Source organism: Phycodurus eques, chromosome 13 (genome assembly GCF_024500275.1).
Source record: "Phycodurus eques isolate BA_2022a chromosome 13, UOR_Pequ_1.1, whole genome shotgun sequence".
NCBI lineage: Eukaryota > Metazoa > Chordata > Actinopteri > Syngnathiformes > Syngnathidae > Phycodurus > Phycodurus eques.
Window position 1 is genome coordinate 16820243 of NC_084537.1, and position 20135 is coordinate 16840377.

Consider the following 20135-nt stretch of genomic DNA (forward strand, 5'->3'; position numbering starts at 1 on the left):
TTAAACCAAGGTAGGGTTTTGAATTAGGTCTTAAATTAGGGTTAGGGTTCCAAATTTAGGTTTAAAGCCAAGGTATGGTTTTGAACTAGAGTTTCAAACTCGGCTTAGTGTTCCAAATTAGAGTCAGGTTTTGGACTAGGGTTTCAAACTAGGGTTAGGGTTTCAAATTCGGGTTCCAAATTAATGTTAGTGTTCTGAATTTAGTTTTAACGGCAAGGTAGGGTTTTGAATTGGGAGTTCAAATGAGGGTCAGGGTTTCAAATTAGGCCAAAGGGTTTCAAAATTAAGGTTTCAAGACAGAGTGAGGATTGGGTTCACGTTAGCGCTAGGGTTTCAAATCAGGGTTAAGGTTTCAAAGTAGGTTCAAACCCTGGGATTCTGGATTAGGGTTTCAATTTTGGGTTTGATGACGGTATTACGGTTTGAAGCCAGCCCGGATGAGGTTTGCAAACAAGGGTTAAGGTTTCAAGATAGTGTTACAAATGATGGTTTCAAATCAGAAGTAGGGCTTGTAATAATTGCACGATTGACGTCACATCCAGTGTCAGGAAGCGGAGACCACATTCACGTGACTCGCGGTCAGCCAGCGAGAGCGCGTGAAGGGGGGCTGGGGTGGGCGGGCCCTTGCTCGTGCGGACCAATCAGATCGCAGCGTCGCTTCGCCTCGCAGCAGCTTCACTTTGGAGGAGGAAAAAAAGGCCGCAGAGGGGACGAATAACGGTACCTACCCTCGAGCTGGATTTCGGCTTTCCCCCCGCTCTCCTACCGAATGCCCCGGGAGACATTTCATGGCGTCGCCGTGCGGCTGAGGAGCGTCCAACTTGCACCGTGGAAGTAAAAAAATGGCCTGGATGTGGAAGGTGAGCGAGTGAGTGAACGGAGGGAGACGGACGGACGAAGTGGAATGGGGAATGGGGAATGGGGAATGGGGGGGGGGGGGGGGGGGGGGGTTGTGGTGCTCGTTCCTGCCTTTATATCAACGACAACAACGCGTGAAAATGATGTAGTGTGCGCCGATGAAGGTGACTCATAACGCGGCAATAGCCGTCCAACTCTGGCAGGGGTCCGCCCGTCGCAAACTCCTTATTTTGGGAGGTTTGTTTAATTCAGCGTTAAAGTGGGCCCGTTTTGGTGTTGTCTGTCGGCCTTCTTTGTGAATGCAAGTGTTGTTGCACCTCACGTGGCGCGCGTGCGTGTCATCATGATCAACAAGTGATGTTGTCAAACGTCTGACACCAAGCACCACCTAAAAAAAATAAAAATTAAAATCTTAGCTCTCCAAGTTACACACACCATCCTGACCACCATTAAGATACAGTATCGCAGTAGGCCATGGTGTTCATCAAAAATAAAGCGGAGATTTTATTCCTATCCGCACAGTTTGAACATTAACACGCGCTTAAATTTAGGGGGGAGGGGGGGGGGCCTAAATGATTAAATTAAACAGGACTTACTGTACTCTCCTGAAAAAAATATCTTTTGAAAAAACAAATTGTCTTGAGGAAATCATAATTTTATGGGAGAGTCATAATCTTATGAGAAGGAAGTTGCATTTTTTTGTTTTTATCATATTTTTGAGGGAATATTTTTCAAGAAATAACGCCTTTTGATCACATTTGAACATTACCACTGCACCTAAATTATGATTCTATTAAAATGTATTGCACACAAAACTTATTGCACAGAAAATAACAGTTCTAAACATATTAAATGCAAACGTGTACTACTACTGTATATAAACGTTAAATACAACTGAACTGTACATAATGAATGTATTGCACTTGAAAAGTAAAAATGTACAGTACTGGATTTAGAGAAATTCAAACAGACTGTATTCACATCTACAAACTTCATTCAATGTTTGATGGTATTGCATGTTTTTTATGTTGTAAATTTGATTCATATTTTGAATTCAGTTTCATGTACCACTAGAGAGCTACACTTACTACACTTTGAGAAACAAAAAGAGGACATTTGGTCAAATGTCCCTTGTCCCTCAGAGGCCACTGTAGTGAGCTATCATAGTGCATTGTGGGACTACATCAGCTGTGAGTGCCTTACATACTGACTAGCTAGTTCAGATGACATTTGAGATGATTCATTTTAAGAAATGTGGTGGGAAATGTCCTGGAAAAAGAAGACAACACTGGTCAACCGATAGCATCTCAGGTCACAGAAATGTGATCCTTTTAACACATTCACTGCCATTGACGGCTTTAGAAGTCAAATATCCATGTTCACTGGGAAGGCTGGCAGTGTTAATAATTATTTCAAGCCAATTTATCTTAACAACATGATATTTAAGAGCAATGTTTGTCATGAGCAGACCCACAAAAAGTCTGAAAAGAAGAAGTCTGCCATTTTTGATTTGAAGCCGACATTTTAGGGTTATTTGGCCTTTTCTTGGACTCCTCCAAAAATGACCCTATCTAAGAGATTTTGCTCAATTGCTGTCAACTTTAAAACATGTATGACAGATGGATGACGCTGGCTTGTCAAGAGTGTGGGAAACCTGATTTGCATTCGTAACACGTCGCCGCTCCAGAAGCCTCGGAACCGACCAATCGGCAGGCGACTTTGTGTGAAAAGCTCTTTGCAAACCGCCTGAACGGCAGAGCGATTCACTGCGAGGCCGTGCGTCCGAGCCGGCAAAGCCCAGCCCGATCGCGTCACGTCAAGTGCGAGATCGCCACCTTTGTTTCGCCAATCCGCCATAATCCTCTGCGCACTTCCTTACCGGCTTTTCACGCCTTTTCCCCAGCTTACTTCATGTGGCGGCTCACCGCGAGCTCTCGATGCCCTTGAAGCAGACCTCTAAGCCAGTGGAAAATCCTGTTGTCTGCATTAGTGTCGTCCTTACTGTTTGCGCTACATGTACACGTAAAGCTACTAAAGAACGATCACGAAAATAAAACCAAGTTGTACACTGAAGCCTGGCTATTCTCGAGGGATCGGCGAGCCCTTCCGCGATTCGTGAAAAAAAAAAACGAGTAATAGAAACACCCCAAAAATGTGGATAGAGAGACTTACACGTTTTTCGAGATACAAGCCGTCGTTCGTTCGATTTTATGCTTTGACTTGTGAGCGAAAAAAAATGTCTTATAACATTTTAAGCAATTTGAAAACAAACTGTGGAGCAACTCATGCAGACAAATAATATAACAATACCCTCAGGCGTATATTCTCTTTCCTCTGTGAAGAACGACTAATTTTAGTGCGGCCTACTGAGGAATTTTGACCAGCTTGACTAGTGGTTGGCACATCCGCCTCACAAGACACTACATTGTCTGTAGGTGTGTCAAAAAGTGGCTGGGTCTCCTTCCGTTCACGACGTGAGCGTCTGGTGTTAAACGTCACAACCACGACATTATGGCTCTGACACTACCTCCAAAAGTCAAAGCCCCAACCCCGCAATTGAGTGCCATTTACACAAAGTGAGTGTTGGGTGTTGAACCTCACACCCCTGTCATGGCATTGCGGAATATACCCTTACACTCTCCTGGCGTCCCACCTCTGTTACAACTCTGTTACTACCTCGAGACGGAAAAGTGTTGCTTGCCCCTAACGAAGTGTCCAGTGAGTGTAGCGGCAAATCTCTTGCACGCGGCTCTGATCCTACCGCTGAAGGCGGAAAAATTGCCAGGTTGATGTTCAGTATTGGTGCCGTTACGCACAGTTGCTGTCCCGCCTCTTGTCACAGCTCTGATACTACATCCAAAGGCGGAAAATTGCCGAGTCGACTTCCTCCCCCTCAGCGACTGTCTAGTGTTGAACTTTACACCGCGGCCCCCAATCTTGTGGAATTTACCCTTACGCAGGGACACTGTCCCGTCTCTACCTCCAAATGCGGAATACTGCCAGCTCAACTTGAAAAATGACATCTTTTAGAAGGCAGCAGCCTCTTTCACACATCCGTGACATCGCGTAAAATCGCCGCATCTGATTTATCTGTCTTTTGCACAACACCCAGAAAAGCGGGATGTTGCCGCAATTAGACGTCATAAGCGCTCGTGTCTGTGTGACCTATGCGAATACTTGTTGGACAGCGACAATTGCTTTCAAAACAATAGGGCGTCAGGTGTTGAACTTCACATCCCTTTCCCGGCATTGCGCAATACATTTACACAGACTCCGTCCCGCCTTTGCTTACGTCTTTGACGCTACCCTCCGAATGTGGGAAAATTGGTTTGTTGTGAAGATTGTTTGTTCTTTGAAAAAAAAAAAAAATGCATATTAAGAAGCACACGAGGTGTGTGTCTGTGTGTGTTTGTTTCCTAGAGTAGAAGGGACAGATATGAGTGCTTTATCCTCTGGGGGCTTGTGTTCCGTTAGTTGTGGCACACAAGGTGACACACACAAATGCACGTACGCGCTGGGCCTGCTCGCCTTTGTTTTTCCAGGGCACATTAAGCACACGCTCACTTTGAGCCTTAGGGACGCTAGCAGATTAGCATTTGTTTGAGCTGGATTGAAGGATTTCTGCTCTCGTGTCATGAAAAAAATATAGATAGATTTTTTTTAAGAGCTTCATGCTGTAGCACAGCTCGAGGCGATTGAGCCCTCTGCCGGGCTTGGCAGGAAGTGCGAGCCTTGCGGCATTTGGTTTAGCGACCTGGACGACTATAATGAAGTGGCTAGAAAGAAGGAAAAAAAAAAAAAAAATGGTTTTGGATTTTGGAGTATTTTTACTGTGTTTTGAGACTCTTATGTAGTAGAGCAGTCGCAGAACATAATCGAGTCGCCTCCTAAAAACTAGTTTACAGTGTCGAAAAGTGATGACAGGAAGTTACCCACAAAGACCGCTTTCTTGAGGTTTTTATTTCCTTGTTTTTCTTGGAGGGTAAAAGTTCCCCGACCTGAAAAAGAGCAGTTTTTTAAAAAATATATTCCATTCCCCAATGCAATTATCTGCTCCCAATGTAGCCGTTGTTTACGGAGCTGGAGTGCTCGCCCAGGCAAGCGCCCTGTTTGCAAGCCCATTTCAACCGATTATGTGCCAGTAAACAAGCTCATCTTCACTTATACAACAAGGCTGATTGCTAATTGGTCAAGAATTCATTGTCCTTTTGCTGTATATTGAAAAATGGCTTCATCTCCCTTTCTCCGTCTTTCATCCCACTTTCTCTTCGTCCTCCCGCTCCTGTTGATATTTCTCTTGTCATCCTCTCGTGTCATCCTGCTTCCTCTCACTTTCTTCATCTTCCTGCTTCATACCGCCTCCTCTGAATTTGTCCTCCAGTTTCATCCCGCTTCCTCCAGCTTTCTCCTGCTTCGTCCTCCCACCTCATCTTGCATTGTCTCACTTCCTCTAATAATGTCATCTCACTCCCTTCTTCTACTCACTGCCACTTTCTCTCATTTCCTTTCCACGATCAGGATGTTTGGGGCCGATCAGCGATCAGCGAGTTTACAAAACCGATAACTGTTCACTGATCCGATTACAAGATGGAGCAATGTGTCTATTTGAACGACTTGTTCATTTACTGTATATGCTTGTGTGCTGTATACTGAGTATCTTCAAAAGTATTCTCTATTCAGGTCATGTATTCTAATCAGTCAGGTCAAACCAACACTACAACATGACAGAAATAATGGGTCCTAACTTACTGTAATTAAATCACTTTATTGTAATTAATTTACAATTGAATTGAACTCCCTCTTGACTTTTTGGTCTCTTCCTCCCGCTTCCTCTCAGACGGAGACAACACACTTGTTTTGTTGTCGTCGTTGCCGAGTGCCGTGCCAGATGCACAGTAAAACATCTCTGTTCTTGCTCTCTCTCGCCCAAAGAGGAAGTCAGTGATCGCCACCGGACTGGTGGCGGCGGTGTCGCTCTTCTTGGTGGCCGTCCACCTGGCCGAGAAGCCTTACTTCCCGTGGCAGCCTGCGTTCGGCGAGGCGTTCGGCGGCCACTGGGTGGCTTCCAAGCAGACCTACCAGGCCTTCAAGCCCCACCCGGGCTACGTCAGCATCCCCAAACAGGAAGTGAGTATTTTTCTTCGGTGGGGTTGGGGGTTTGAATGGGCGTAAATGTCATCCAATCCATTAAGAAGATGCGTCTCGTCGAGCATCGTCTTAATTCATTAGGTCGGCGGGTTGGGAAAATGTCTCTTTTGATGTCCCCTTGTCGTTTTTTGTACCACGCTCCACAATTCCATTCTCCTGCCTTCAAAGGGTTCAATGCCGGATACTCCCCGTGCAATTTATGGAAATTGAAATATCAAAGCGCTTTAATTCCCCGAAATTACAAGCCGAGGAGGAGGCAGCCAGGAAAACCAGCGAGGCTCACATTTCCCGGCGGAAAAAGACAAATGAACGTCCAGCCTCGGAATCTCTTGCTCTGAGCTTTCTCCCTTCCGCATCGACCGGACCCATCCAGGCGGCGAACGCCAGCGTAGGTGCTTGTTGGAGGCCTGGGGGTGGCAGTTAGTCTTCCTTAAGCCCTGGCCAGCAACACTTTTAACAAGCGCTCATATTTCTCCCGGATGGTAGTCTCCCGCCGTCCGTAGCGCCGTGTCAGTGGAGGGGTTATAAACTTCTCCCCTGCATGTTTAATGCATGACGGCATCCCTCTTTTCACCGGCTCTTGCAGGTGTGAAATATCATCATCCTGCCTGCCTACTCTATGGCTCGCACACACACACGCGCAAAGTGCTGCTGAAATCGTAGCTTTTCTCAATGGAGTCTGTAGGCCTTAGGACTTTGATTTGGATCATCATCATCTGTGATGTTCTGCTTTTATTTTGGCAGATTTCTACTTCCTGTTTTTGTTCAATTGCCAGAACTCTCAGTCATAGCCGATTTTGTACACGAAAGACTGATTTAGATCTTCTGTGATGGTATTCATGCATTTCAGTCAGTCTGTTTGTGCTGTCTGCTTTTATTTTGGTCGGTTTCTAGTTCCTGTTTTGTGGTTTTTTTTTTTGTTCCCGCCCCTAGATAGGACTCTCTGATTTGAATCTTCAGTGACTGGTGTCGTTCATGGCATTTGAGTCAACCTGCTTGTGCTGTTACTGCTTCTATTTTGGTACGCTTCTACTTCCTCTTTTATTCCCTTGATAGCCTTCTCAGTCAGAGTTGATGTTAACCAACCTTTTGTAAACAAAGCATTTTGTTTTGGATCTTCGGTGACTGGCATTTGTTGCTGTTTGACAAGAAGGACCACTGAGTAAAGATGGAGACTGCTATGTTTGCTTCTGAAGCTGTCTGCCATATGCTCATCTATGCTTGGTGGTTAGTGGTTGATTTCATTTTATAGTTGTGTGAAATTTAATGTTAAAAAAAACTGTTAACCTCCTGTTTTCTCTGTGTTATGTGTTTTCAAAGGGCGAGTTGTATCTTATCTTAGTTTTTTTTATACAATGGTTAACTTCTCTTTTTGCACTTGGATGACAGTAAATGCTAAAATGCGACTTTTGCCTACACCACATTGACATAACGCTGTTCTTAACATAATCATACCGACACTAACTGTTACTTACTTTAATATGAGTGCAATGATGATAATATAGGGATGTTTTTGGCAAAGGAGCCGTATGAGGGAGCCCATCAAATATATGCGTGTGATCATAACTTATATAGGTTTTAAGAGCGGCATATAATACCCCATTTAGGGAGCACGTTAATTGAATGGGCCCCGGGAGGTTACGACGTAGAACGGAGAGGCGAGGAAGCGGCGTCGTTAAGTGGCTGTAGAACATTATCGCTATGAATCGGTTACACTCTCAGATGTTGACGAAGAGCCCTCAAGCCAGGGAAATTTACACTTTATAGTCCCTAAATAAAAATGGCGCTGCATGTCAATCGCTTCCCTGTCTCTGATTAAAAATCGTCAAGACTGTATGTAACAAAGTCACATTTTGGGGAGTGACATCCTGCAAACAGTCTGGCCCAAATGAGCATTAACTCAATATTCATTTAGCTGGTTCTTATTAAAATTGGTTAATTAAAATGTGTTCATCCATTAATTTGTATTTGTGATTTAGTCATGTATCTCATTAAATATTTGGTTAATTGTGACTATTGTGAATAGTAAAATAAAACATATAAACATAAACAATTTGTATATTAAACTTTTTCATTGGTTGGTTAATTATGGGCGGCACGGTGGCGGACTGGTTAGAGCGTCAGCCTCACAGTTCTGAGGACCCGGGTTCAATCCCCGTCCCCGCCTTTGTGGAGTTTGCATATTCTCCCCGTGCCTGCGTGGGTTTTCTCCGGGCACTCTGGTTTCCTCCCACATCCCAAAAACAGGCATGGTAGGTTAATTGAAGACTCTAAATTGTCCGTAGGTGTGAATGTGAGTGCGAACGGTTGTCTGTTTGCATGTGCCCGGCGATTGGCTGGCAACCAGTTCAGGGTGTACCCCGCCTCCTGCCCGATGACAGCTGGGATAGGCTCCAGCACGCCCGCGACCCTAGTGAGGAGAAGCGGCTCAGAAAATGGATGGATGGTTAATTATGATTAATTTCATTGTAAATATTTAAAATATTGTATTATTAAATATATACATCCATCCATTTTCTGTACCGCTTATACGAATTGGTTCGTTCATGTAGTGTGAATAATAAAAAATATAGTGCTGCCTTGAGATACGAGTTCCTTGATTTACAAATTTATTCAAGATACAAGCCGTCGCTTGGCTGATTTTTTGGGGGGTCTTGAGATACGAGCAACAATTGGAGATACAATTGCGCTTCAGACCCACACCACTAGATGGCGGCAACAAACTTTACCATCATTTCACATTGGTTTCCTTGCAGTGGACGAACAATATCTGTTGGTGGCGGTAATGCGCCATTGAGCTGGTTGCCAACAGCCACTTGACCCCACAGGAGGACAGAAATGATGGACGGACAATACGTTAGGTACAGCGGGGTTTTGCAATCGCATTTTCCGTGTTCGCAGGTTATGCGGAGAGCAAATATTACTATTTTATACAGCGCCATACTGTTGAGTGCAATTTTTCTTCTAAAAAAAACTCAGAAAAGGAATTTTGAGTGTTTTTTGGGGGCGTTAATTTCATTCAAAAGATTAATTTCATTCATTTCAATTGAGAAAGATGATTTGAAATATGAGTGTGGTTATGGAATGAATCAAACCCGTGTCTCAAGGCACGACTGTATTAGTATTTTGTTTTAAACATATTTTACCTATGCTGTGATTATATACATTTGACTTCATCTGCGAATGACCATGGTCATCTTTCGGGTTTAAAAATAAATTGTAGCCTTTGAGCACAATAGTTTGCCCACCCCTGCTGTAAATAAATGAAACATCACCTCCTGCAGGCATCTTCTGTAATCCTGATAATCCTGCCACATACTGTACATAAAAAAAAAAAAAAAAAAAAAAAGCAGAGAGTGGGCATTTGGGAAGCTGCGGCGTTGAAGTCGCTAAACGATGCCCACTGTGCTGTGAACTGCATCTCGCCCTTGATTAAAATGCTCAAGATGGCGTTCATTAATAGGCCGTGATTATTACATTAGTGCAATCGTTCCCGGCGGACACCACCGCCTACGCCGAGTCATTCTCCTTGAAAAACGCTCCGTGCCTGCCTGTTGACAGTTGAGCAACAACCTCTGAAACACCAATAATTCATTGATCCTGTGCATTAGTCTTACTACCAGTAATTCGTTCTAGAGTCCAAATTGTTGCCATTTATTACACAACTTTTGTTAACTGTACAGGCAATGTTTGAAGTCACATTTTTAGTGTGAAAATAAGTTACCAATAATTTTATGTAAACCGTTATGTAATGTAAACTATAACACACACAAAAGTTTTGTACAGCCAACGCCTGGCATGAGAAGCCGTCTAAATGCACTCAGTAGTCAGTTTTCTCTCCTTCTTGTTGAATAAGAATCAATCAATTATCCTATGGATATTTCGCCGAGTACTCGAGTCTGAAATTGTATTTATTTATTTACGACTAACATACATTTTATTCTCATTCCTGAGGGCTGGACTTCCATCCTTTAACTGCATATGTTGGTACTGTGTGTATGTCATAAACTCGGTACAGAATTTGTAGACAACAGAATCAGCGTTTGCTAAATGGTTAGCATTCACGATTAACATTGGCGCACTAGTGATTACCATTTTAGAAAATAAGAAAAACACTAACTACCATTCAGCTCACTCATACATCATGTTATATGCACATTACACATCTAATAGTGTCTTACAGATGCTCCTCTGTCTGCGTCCGTCTGCAATAAATGTCCGTGTGAAACATTGGTTCTGGCGGCGCAAACATGGTTGCGGGCAAAACTTGTTTTTTTTTGTGGTCCCGGTGGACTCGACTTAGGCGAGTTATTTGATTATTTTCCCCAACCCAAGTCAAGACTAAATCTGGCTGAGTGTCTTATCAAGGGTACAAAAAAAAGGAAATAGAAACTTACAAATACAAAACAGGTAAACGTGCAAACAGATGGACTCAAACACATGAGGCCAGCCCAAATTCAAATCAAAGCATTTTGTTCGCAAAAGGTCAATCACAAAATAAAAATAAAAAGAGTGTGACGCTAACCTTGCCCTGTTTCCTATGCCCCGTATCCCACGGCAGCCCCTGAAGCTGAAGTGTGAGCTGTGCAGTGTGGTGTCCAGCTCGGGCCAGATGCTGGGCCAGGCGGCGGGGACGCTCATCGACAGCTCGCCGTGCATCTGGCGCATGAACAACGCGCCCACGCGGGGGTTCGAGCGCGACGTGGGCCGCCGCACCACGCTTCGGGTGGTGTCGCACACCAGCGTGCCGCTGCTGCTGCAGAGGCCGCAGCACTTCTTCGGCCAAAACAACGACACGGTGTACGTGGTGTGGGGACCGCTGCGCAACATGCGCACCGACGGCAAGGGCGTGGTGTACAACATGCTGCGACAGGCGGCCGACAGCTACCCGCATGCGCGCATCTACGCCACCACCGAGGACAGGATGAACTACTGCGACATGGCCTTCAAGAAAGAGACAGGCAAGGACAGGTGAGTCAAAATGGAATTAAAGTAGTACTGAAGTCAAAAATCATTATGTCGAAATGGCATTGAGTTGTACCTCAAATTAAAGGCCCTGGTGAGAACTTTTCAGAAATGTAATTATTAGGTCAATATGACCTTAAGAGATGATGTAAGGACCAACAAAGTGATGTTTTTCTGCTTGGAAATGTCACCAATATCCACATTTCTACTGTGGTCAGAAATCACTGCACAAAACATGTCGAGTCGTATCTCAAATCAAAGGTCAAAATATCCTTATTAGATGATGTAATCACCCAAAAAAGAACTGTTCCCCAAAAATAACTGTTCTCTATGAAAGTGTCACCAATATCCACATTTCTACACCTACAATTCACCAGTAAAGGTCAGAAATCATTGCGCACAAACGATGTTGAGTTGTACCTCAAATTAAAGGTCCCGATGAGAGGTTTGCAGCTAGGTAATTATTTTGTCAATATAACCTCGTATTGACAAAAAAATTCAAAATCAATTAAAAAATATTTTCCAACAAACCAAAGATCCTGAAGAGAGCGTTCCAGATACAGCATGTAATTACTTTGTCCATATTTCCTTGTATGAGGATCTAATTATAAAAAAAGTGCTGTTGTTTCCCTTGAATTTCTCCAATCGACACTAATTTCACCATGAATAATGTCCCAAACTATTGTGGACAAACCACATCGAGTCATACCTCACTTTAAACGTTCAAAAGCGACCTTTCCAGATACAGTGGAACCTCGATAGAAGGGACTAGTAGGGCGGGAGGAGTGGGGGGTCGTCTGATATAGCCGATTGTCCGTTACATTGAAGCACTTTTTTTTCAGGCCATATCCTCCAACTTGATTATACTGTTCAAAATGATTGTTTTGTAGTTTTTTTTCGTGGCCTAAAATGCCCAGTACAGTATAAAGTTGTTGTAAATAAATATTTCAAAAAGCTTGGAAATGTTTGAAAGTTTCACATGCTTGGTCATGGTGACATTGTTGAAGTACAATACTCATCATAGGCGAGTCGCTTTCATGAGCTGCGAGGAATTAGTGTACTTCCTAGTTCCAAAGCCGATGCCAAAGGCGATCAGCTTGATACATTTTTTTCCCTGGAAATACGTCAGTCCTATTCTCTGCCTGCATTCCACCACAGCGGCAATAAACATCCATCCATCCATTCTCAATACCGCTTATCCTGTTCAGGGCCGCGGGGTGCTGCAGCCTATCCCAGCTGACTTTGGGCGAAAGGCGGACTACACCCTGAACTGATCGCCAGTCGGTCGCAGGTTCGTCTGAGCCAATATCCGATATATCTGGGTCCGTTTTATCGAGGTTCCACTTTATGTCATTACTTTGTCAATATGACCTTGTATGACATTGCAAATGACCAAATATCTGCTGTCAGAAATTGCAAATTGCGACACATGCAAGAAATGTATTTTGAGTGTGAACGTTTGCTACATGACGATGGTGTCAAGGCAGAGACACTCTTCTAAAGTTTGTCTACACTGCACATGTAAAGATGATACCGGGTTTACTTGCCATCCTTGTAAAGCTTTAATTGCGTCAAAGGGTGAGAAAATTCTTTTGTACTATCATATCATATATAATGACGATGAGAGAATTCATAAGGAATTCGATCGATAAGCAATATCGATAATGGAATCGGAATCGCTAAATTTTTAGCCATTCCCGTCCCTAGACACGAGTACGTAATGAGGTCAAGCTCTACAAAATGGATCGAAGGATGTTTACATCCTGTTTTGCTTCCTACTGCGGCCTGTCTCGACTGTTAACTAACGGCACCCCCTGCTGGTTGAGCAGACATCCCGCAGACCGCTTTCCATTTACCAAAACGTGTCACGGCTGTTATCCGTTGGCCGTAATCTGCGAGCCGCACACACGAGGTTTATTGCCGCCGCCCGCCGAGCTGCGCAGTGGCTTCCCGTCGGATCCTATCGGCCAGCGGCGGCAGATAAGCGACCTCGCTTAAATCACGCTGTCATGCCCGCTTTCCTGCCCAAGCATCCATTAGACGCCGTGATCCCATCCATGGATCTTTGGCAACACGTTTGGCACGTTATCCTTTTCGTTAGCCACCATTTGTACAGCGCAATCATTAAAATATTCTTCAGTTGGATTGTGCACGGGTTAGCATGGTAGAGTAATGGTTAGGACATCTGCATCACAGTTCTGGGGTTTGGGTACACAGATAGACAGTCAGCAAAGGCAATGCCAGCAATCAAACAGGGCCGAGGCTTAAACTATCGCGTCAGTGGCGAGAACAAGGAATGCTGGAATGCGACGACAAGATGCAACGAACTGGCAAGGAGACGGAATGAGACACAAGGTTCAAAATATTAGGGTAATCAGGGATGACGAGGCGCAGGTGAGGAAGGCGAAATCGGGAGGAGGTGAGCACGACACGGGGGGGAGACGCAGCACACACATGCAAGACATGACACGGAGATGCCCCGAGATGACGCCAAAGCACTAGTTTTATATTAGCCAGGGTTTTGACCTGCCCTCATTTAAATATACATGTAGTTCCATGGCAGCAAGATGGTGCCAAAGTACTACTTTTAGATCAGGCAAGACTCTGGCGCCAACTTGTGGCATCTTGGGGCATTGCAAAACGAAGACAACAGCAAATTGACGATTTTTTTTTCATTATGGCTAGGTTAAAAAATATGTTCAAAATAGACAATTTGAAAAAAAACAACGATTCATTCAATTTCAGTTACACACACAAATTCCTTTGACCATACATAAATACACGGATGCCCCTTGGGGACAGTATTGCTCTCCATATTATGTGTCTGGCCTCTTTTGAGTAGTTTTACTTTATTTAACTTTTATCATTCAGGAGTCAACTTTCTTTTTTTTTTGATATTATTACACCTTTGGAAGGACACTAAATTATAGCTGCAATGAGAATTGCCCTGGTATGTACAGACAGAAGCAGTTAAGATGTCGTTAGTGTTCAGTTAGTGCGTACAAATACTACATCTCAAAAATAATGAATTCCATCCCTGAGAGCAACATGGTCGAGCTGTCGAACAGCATCTTTTTTTTTTGTTTTTTTCTCTCCAAAGGCCAATTTTTCCATGCGGCTAAGCGCAGTCACGGGATGCTCGCAGCCGATTATGAAGCGCGATTACACAGGCGTGACATCGGCGTTAATAAAGCGAGATTAAAAGGATATTGGGCACATCAGCCAGCTTGCAGCAGCTGCCGCCCTGTGATGAGACCGCCATTTTAAAACGTCTGGAGTGTCTGTTTGTCCTTCAGGAACAGAACATCCAGATGTTCACGGTATGATAGCAGTGGGAATGTTCTGTTCCGGTTTGTCAGCGACATGGCTTTAAAATGTGACGAGAAACAGTGAATGCTGACACTGTTAGTCACAGGTGACATTTTATGTGCGTGGGCTGCTGTGGTATGCATTATATTGTGCACTGTACATGGTGTTTTGTTTCAGAGCATCCATCCATCCATTTTCTGAGCCGCTTCTCCTCACCAGGGTCGCGGGCGCGCTGGAGCCTATCCCAGCTGTCATCGGGCAGGAGGCGGGGTACACCCTGAACTGCTTGCCAGCCAATCGCAGTGTTTCAGAGCAGTTTTCAAATAATATTCACTCCAATTGTTTTTTTTTTTTTCTGTTTTTTTTGGGTTTCAGAGATTTTTGCTTGACAAAGTATCAAGTTCAACGTCACAGCATGGTCAAACACAAAAAAATGCAATCATTCAATATTCTTTTATCTGATGGCTGTCAAACTTTGTGGAGGCCTAGCAGCAACAGAGCTGCTCAGCTGGTTTGTTTTTGTTCTGGTCTGCATTGAGTTATATCTTGAATGAACAGGTCATGGTGAGGGTTTTCCAGATAGGTCAGTATTTTGTCAATATGACATTGTCTGATCAGTTAAGGGCAATAAATGTCACCAATCTCCACAAAGTTCGCCAGTAACGAGGGCAGAAGCCATGAAGCAAAAAATAACATCGTGTGAGTCCTCAAATTGAAGGTCATGATGGGGGCTTTCACATTTGCAATTATTTTGTCAGCATGACCTTGTATGACTACATAATGAGCAAAAATCTTCACAAAATCATAGTATTCATACCTTCAAATAGAAGGTTATGATGAGCGCTTTCTATGACCAAGAATTTGCTGTGTTTTTGCATGATAATGTCACCAATCTCCACAAATCTAAAAATAAGTAACTCAGCAACAAGGACGAAAAAATCATTGTGCGACAAACCACATTCCGTCATACCTCAAATTCAAGGCCCTGACGATAGCAGTAACAAGCAGTACAAATAATTATTTTGTCAATATGACCTCATATAGACCACAAAAGACCACAAAACTGCTGGTTTTTGCTTGAAAATGTCCCCAAACTCCACTGCCTATGAAACTCAGAAATGTACATTTATCACAAATAAACATTTATATTGTTTTCCCCAAAATTCTCCAATGCAGCAACACCAATTTGATGTTCCTCATATGGGTTCTTGTGGCATTGCAAGTAGCTAGTTAGTCGCCTTTGTAAAGAAAGCAATCGAAAACAAGCAGCAGCGGCATTCACGTGGTCTACAATGGCTTATTACTCTCCGGTAGAATGAAGAAACGCTTGAGCGAGCTGACACGGCGGCATTACTCATTCGCATCATTAAAAATTAATTGCAGTGCTGTGTCGTCCTTGTAGGGGGCCCAATTAACAAAGCAAAAAAAACCCCCCCAAAAAAACAAATAAATGTTCTGCTTAGGATTTATGGCTGTTTGATTGTGCGTACAGGATCCAGTCAGGGTCGTACCTCAGCACCGGCTGGTTCACGCTCATCCTCGCCATGGACATGTGCAAAGAGATCCACGTCTACGGCATGATCAACGACACCTACTGCAAGTAAGACTCCGCCTGTGTGCGTGTGTGGGGGAAACACAACTATTAGCCCCTTTCCACTATACGATACATAAACGGGTCTGCTCAGCCCTGCTCTGGGCGTCTGTGGTTTCCACTTCAAACTCGTGACGCCGGAAACTGGGAAAATAACGACAATGACAAGAGCCATTGAGGAGAACGAGCGTCTCTCGTATTTACTTAAGAAGATACATTTGATCCGAAAGGAGAGAAAATGGAGCACTGCAGCCAAATTGAGACTGCGGAGTACAGTATCGCAGTGTCAAGAGCTAAATAATCGCTTCAGTTTAGGTCCGTTTTACGCTTATGACCATAGTACAGTGGTGGCTTGATATAAGAGTATAATTTGCTCTGTGACCACGCTTGTAACTCAAAACACTAGTATCTCAAATGAATGGAAATCCCAGTTATCTGTTCCAGCTTCCCCCAATAAACAAACATTTTTTGTCATGTTTTTTAATAAGAAATATACCACTATAATATTGTACTTCATAAACGCATGCAGAGGTGATCAAACTAAATAGAAATAGAAAAGGATTAAACAGTTTTTGGGACATTTCTTTGCCTCAATTCAATGGACATTGTGCTGCTACTTCCACCTGGTGGCAGTATACCAGAAGCAAATACAAAGAAGAGTTTCACAACTGGCTCAGTAAGCTGTAGTAATGTTAGTCACTTTTTGTAAAGGATAAAGAATATATGCCTGTGAGTATTGTTATAATGTCTGTCTATATGTGTTGGAGCCATTGCTTAGAGGGTTATAACACTGCTATTCATTAGCCTGTCTATGGCATTTTGCCAAGAGTAGTTAGCATTAAGCTAAACTGACTTCCCCAAGGCAAAGCTACATGATGTAAATTAACCACGCGTAATTGTCTTTGTTTTATTTTTGGTTCAACAGTAAACTTGAAGCAGTAAACTTTTCAGGAACTGTTCACTATATGTCAAAGTGCTGCTTGTTGTGAAGGGAGTGAAGGCTAAAGTGGTGAAATTACTCAATTCTTTCCGTCCCTCGTAGGACCGAAGGCTACCGCAAAGTCCCCTACCACTACTACGAGGCCGGCAGCCGGGACGAATGCGCCGAGTACCTTCTGCACGAGAGCGCCCCCTATGGAGGGCACCGCTTCGTCACAGAGAAGACGGTGTTCGCCAAATGGTCGAAAAACCACGCCATCAAGTTCTTCAACCCGCCCTGGCAGCTGTCGTGATGCTCGAAAACGCTCGTTCCAAACATCATCCGTCAGGTTTTTGCTTGTTTGGCGGACAGCGGACGCTTTTTGCCATTCACATCATGCAGCAGTCCAGCCAAGGCTCCCTTTTTCTTTAATACGAGGATAAACCGAAGGAAGAAACTGTTAGCTGGAGATCCAGATGTCAGTGCGAGCTGTGGCGAGTCTCGGTCACGTTCGGCGCGATCTAGGGACCTTAGAATCGAGTGTCTGCGTGGACCGAGCAACAACTGAAGGCAGAGACATTGACACTGCAAACCCTCATGAAGCCTTCACTGAAGTCAAAACTGATGGAAGAAGGTGTCCCTTAGACGGGTTAGCCGGCATTTTGTTGTAGATGTCACAGCGAATTTAACCGAAAACGCGTCCTGGTCAAAGGCAGGCGTGGGAGTCGGATGTCCGGTACGACTTACCCGCAACCGGAGGCAGATGCTCCGTCATTTCCTGTGTAAACCCTCATGACGCCTTCGCGGGTGTCATCAGTTTTGATTTTTTTTCAGTGGCGCAAGTTAGCTCCATGTGTTTACTTGTTAATTTATTCAGCAGAGATCCGTGCAGTTGGACTTGGACATGGTCACACTCCATAAAGTTGTGGCTCCTCTTCTCGTTTTTCTTCTTCATGTCAAGCCTCGCGTCATGTCGCCCAACTTCTTGTCATGCCAGTTCCCCCAGGTGTTTGTGCTCAGGATGGTGATTCATGAGGCGTCACATTTCATTTATCCTTCAGGCCTGTCCTTCATCGGCTTTACTGTAGCACAGTGAGACGACTTACAACCCCCCGATGCTTTTATTTCTATTTATCGAGTATTTTTTTAAACCACAGTATTTCCTCAAATAGTCACCGGCTGCATCTAAACACCTTAGTGACGATTAGTGTTCCGCGAGACTCCGGTTGTGTGGTTACTTCACAATGTGTAGGTTACAGGGCTAGTTACACTTCCTCAAATTATTATGATTATTTTTTGGCATCGTTTCTCCACTTTAATGTTTCAAATCATCACACTAATATAGAAATCTAACAAAGAAAACCTAATTAAACATAAAATACAGTTTTTAAATGGTGATTTTATTTATTGAGGGGAAAAAAATATTGAAATCTACCTTGCCCTGTGTGAAAAAGTAATTGCGTGAGTCCATGTTTATGTTCTGTGGTCATTTATTTCACCCAGTCTCTTGTTCTTAATACACAATTTTACCGTATACGAAGACGGTTGTCGATTAGTGTTCCATTTGACTGACGGTTTGTGCTCGCTCCGTGATGTTGTCTGGAAGCTAAACCACTGCTGCTACAGCACATTTGTTGCTTTTTATTTTGCTTTAGACTGCACTTTCACTCAGAATTGTAACATTTCGCCTTCCCCAAACTGCAGTGGAGTAAATAACTCGGCCACTGTTTGCGGAAATACGCCCGTTTAGCAGGAACCAAAGTAGCAGGCGCCTGTTTAGCTAGCTAGCGTGCATGGTAACCACATTCATGCTGTAGCTTCAGAACATGCTCGTGGGTCAGTCCGGACCCAGGCCTCCTTTTCACGTGTTCTTTGCATGTAGCAAATCCCAGCCGCGTTTAGGTCTACAAACGTACAAATCAGACCTTGACTTTAGCCTCTTTCAAGGAGAGATCTCGCTAAAGACCTGATGTTTATCAGCCTTTGCCTTTAACACAGAACCCAGTGAAAGATATTGCCGTAGTAGCAACACTGGCGAGGAGGGCGTTGGGGGTCACAGGTTCGACTCCTTCTGGCAATGCCTCGGGGCACTGTCAACGGTGACAGACAGCAAGGCATTTATTTACCACTTTTTTTTTGTTTTTATTCTAGGGAGGGCTTTGATGATGTCATTGTGCTTGTTTACCTCAAAGGCAAGACGCACGCACGGACATGCACTGTGCTTTTGCAGTCACCCGGCAGCTCTCAGATCGGTTTACATGCGATTGACTTCATTTTCGGGGCGTCGCCGCTACCCTTTTCGTCAGCGTTTTCAGTTTGCTGTTGTTTTGCACCTCATTGATGGCGGGCGCTTACTAACCCCTCCGTTAGGTACACCTGCAACAATGTGATTAAACCCAATACAAACGAAATCTGCTTTTACGTAGGTAAAGGTGATGTATTCATTGAAAAGTATGTTTATTAATATTGTGTTTTTTGCACTGCATCATACTAAGATTTACTTATATTTTGAAAGAAAAAACATAACTCCAATTCTTGTGACCTTTATCCTTTTTTGTTCCACATCAAGTGTCCTTGTAAACGTGTGTGTTTGTGTGTGTGATATTGAATGTAACACATCACTTAAGTATGAACATTTGTTTTACTGGTGCAAGATTAGCATCAAAATGATACATTTTGTTTATTAATCAGAAAAAACTCCACTTTCATTTTCATTTGCTTCATAAATGCTAGTGGCATTTTGTGAATGTTTGATTTATTTTTCAACTGAACAAGAATGTATTTTGTTGTTGTTGTTTTTGGCATTAAAAGAACCTAAAAGCACTCGATTTCATGAATGTGGTGACGTTGGGTTTATTTACTGTCAATGTGCGTCGTATTCTTCTTCGTCCTTTTTACAGGAAGAGGACCATCTTGATGCATTATCCGTTGGGGTGATTGTGGAGATGGATGGTAAGGCCGATCTATGCCCTGAAGCTTCTGGGACTGGGGGCAAGACAGTCTAGTGACACCTTGTGGTGGGGGATTGTCGACAACATGGCAATTGCGTGCTATGAGCGTCATCTTAGCAGATGCGATGCGATGCGCTGCTTGCTCTTTTCTTGATTGCCCCTCGCCATGTTGGGCGATGCTGAGGAAGGGTCTCACATGAGTTGGGTTCAATGCCAAGTCCTTTAGCGAGGCTTTGATGATATCTTTGAAATGTTTCCGGCCAGCAGTTCATCATACAGGATACATTTGGGAAGGCGCTCATCTGACATCCTTGAGACATGGCCCACCTGGTGGAACTGAGACTGAAGAAGCATGGTGGGACTGTTCAAGGATCTCTGTAACAGGGACTTGGAC

General features: G+C 43.8%; 2 protein-coding genes across 3 annotated transcripts in view; one reads left to right on the top strand and one right to left on the bottom strand.

Moving 5' to 3' along the window:
- Positions 1–663: 663 nt before the first annotated feature.
- Positions 664–19613, top strand: st6galnac3 (ST6 (alpha-N-acetyl-neuraminyl-2,3-beta-galactosyl-1,3)-N-acetylgalactosaminide alpha-2,6-sialyltransferase 3). 2 transcript variants are annotated; one of them, XM_061693518.1, is made up of 5 exons: positions 664–860; positions 5791–5985; positions 10568–10977; positions 15773–15880; positions 16914–19613. In XM_061693518.1, exons 1-5 carry the CDS (start codon positions 843–845, stop codon positions 17101–17103), a joined length of 921 nt encoding a protein of 306 aa, XP_061549502.1. In that variant the 5' UTR covers positions 664–842; the 3' UTR covers positions 17104–19613. The 2 variants fall into 2 exon arrangements, with proteins under 2 accessions (XP_061549502.1, XP_061549504.1); XM_061693520.1 differs by lacking the exons at positions 664–860; positions 5791–5985 and adding an exon at positions 6970–7233.
- pigk (phosphatidylinositol glycan anchor biosynthesis, class K) overlaps positions 10801–20135 on the bottom strand; it is a 79853-nt gene continuing 70518 nt past the window's right edge. Inside the window, exon 11 of the mRNA XM_061693517.1 lies at positions 10801–10950. Within this exon, the coding sequence (XP_061549501.1) occupies positions 10936–10950 (15 nt within the window). The 3' untranslated portion in view covers positions 10801–10935. The remainder of the gene's footprint in view (positions 10951–20135) is intronic.

Bases quoted from the DNA above. Each gene is read 5' to 3' on its own strand.
- st6galnac3 (XM_061693518.1), top strand. The intron at 5,986-10,567 runs GTGAGTATTTTT...ATCCCACGGCAG, and splicing joins TCAGCATCCCCAAACAGGAA to CCCCTGAAGCTGAAGTGTGA. The intron at 10,978-15,772 runs GTGAGTCAAAAT...TTGTGCGTACAG, and splicing joins AAAGAGACAGGCAAGGACAG to GATCCAGTCAGGGTCGTACC.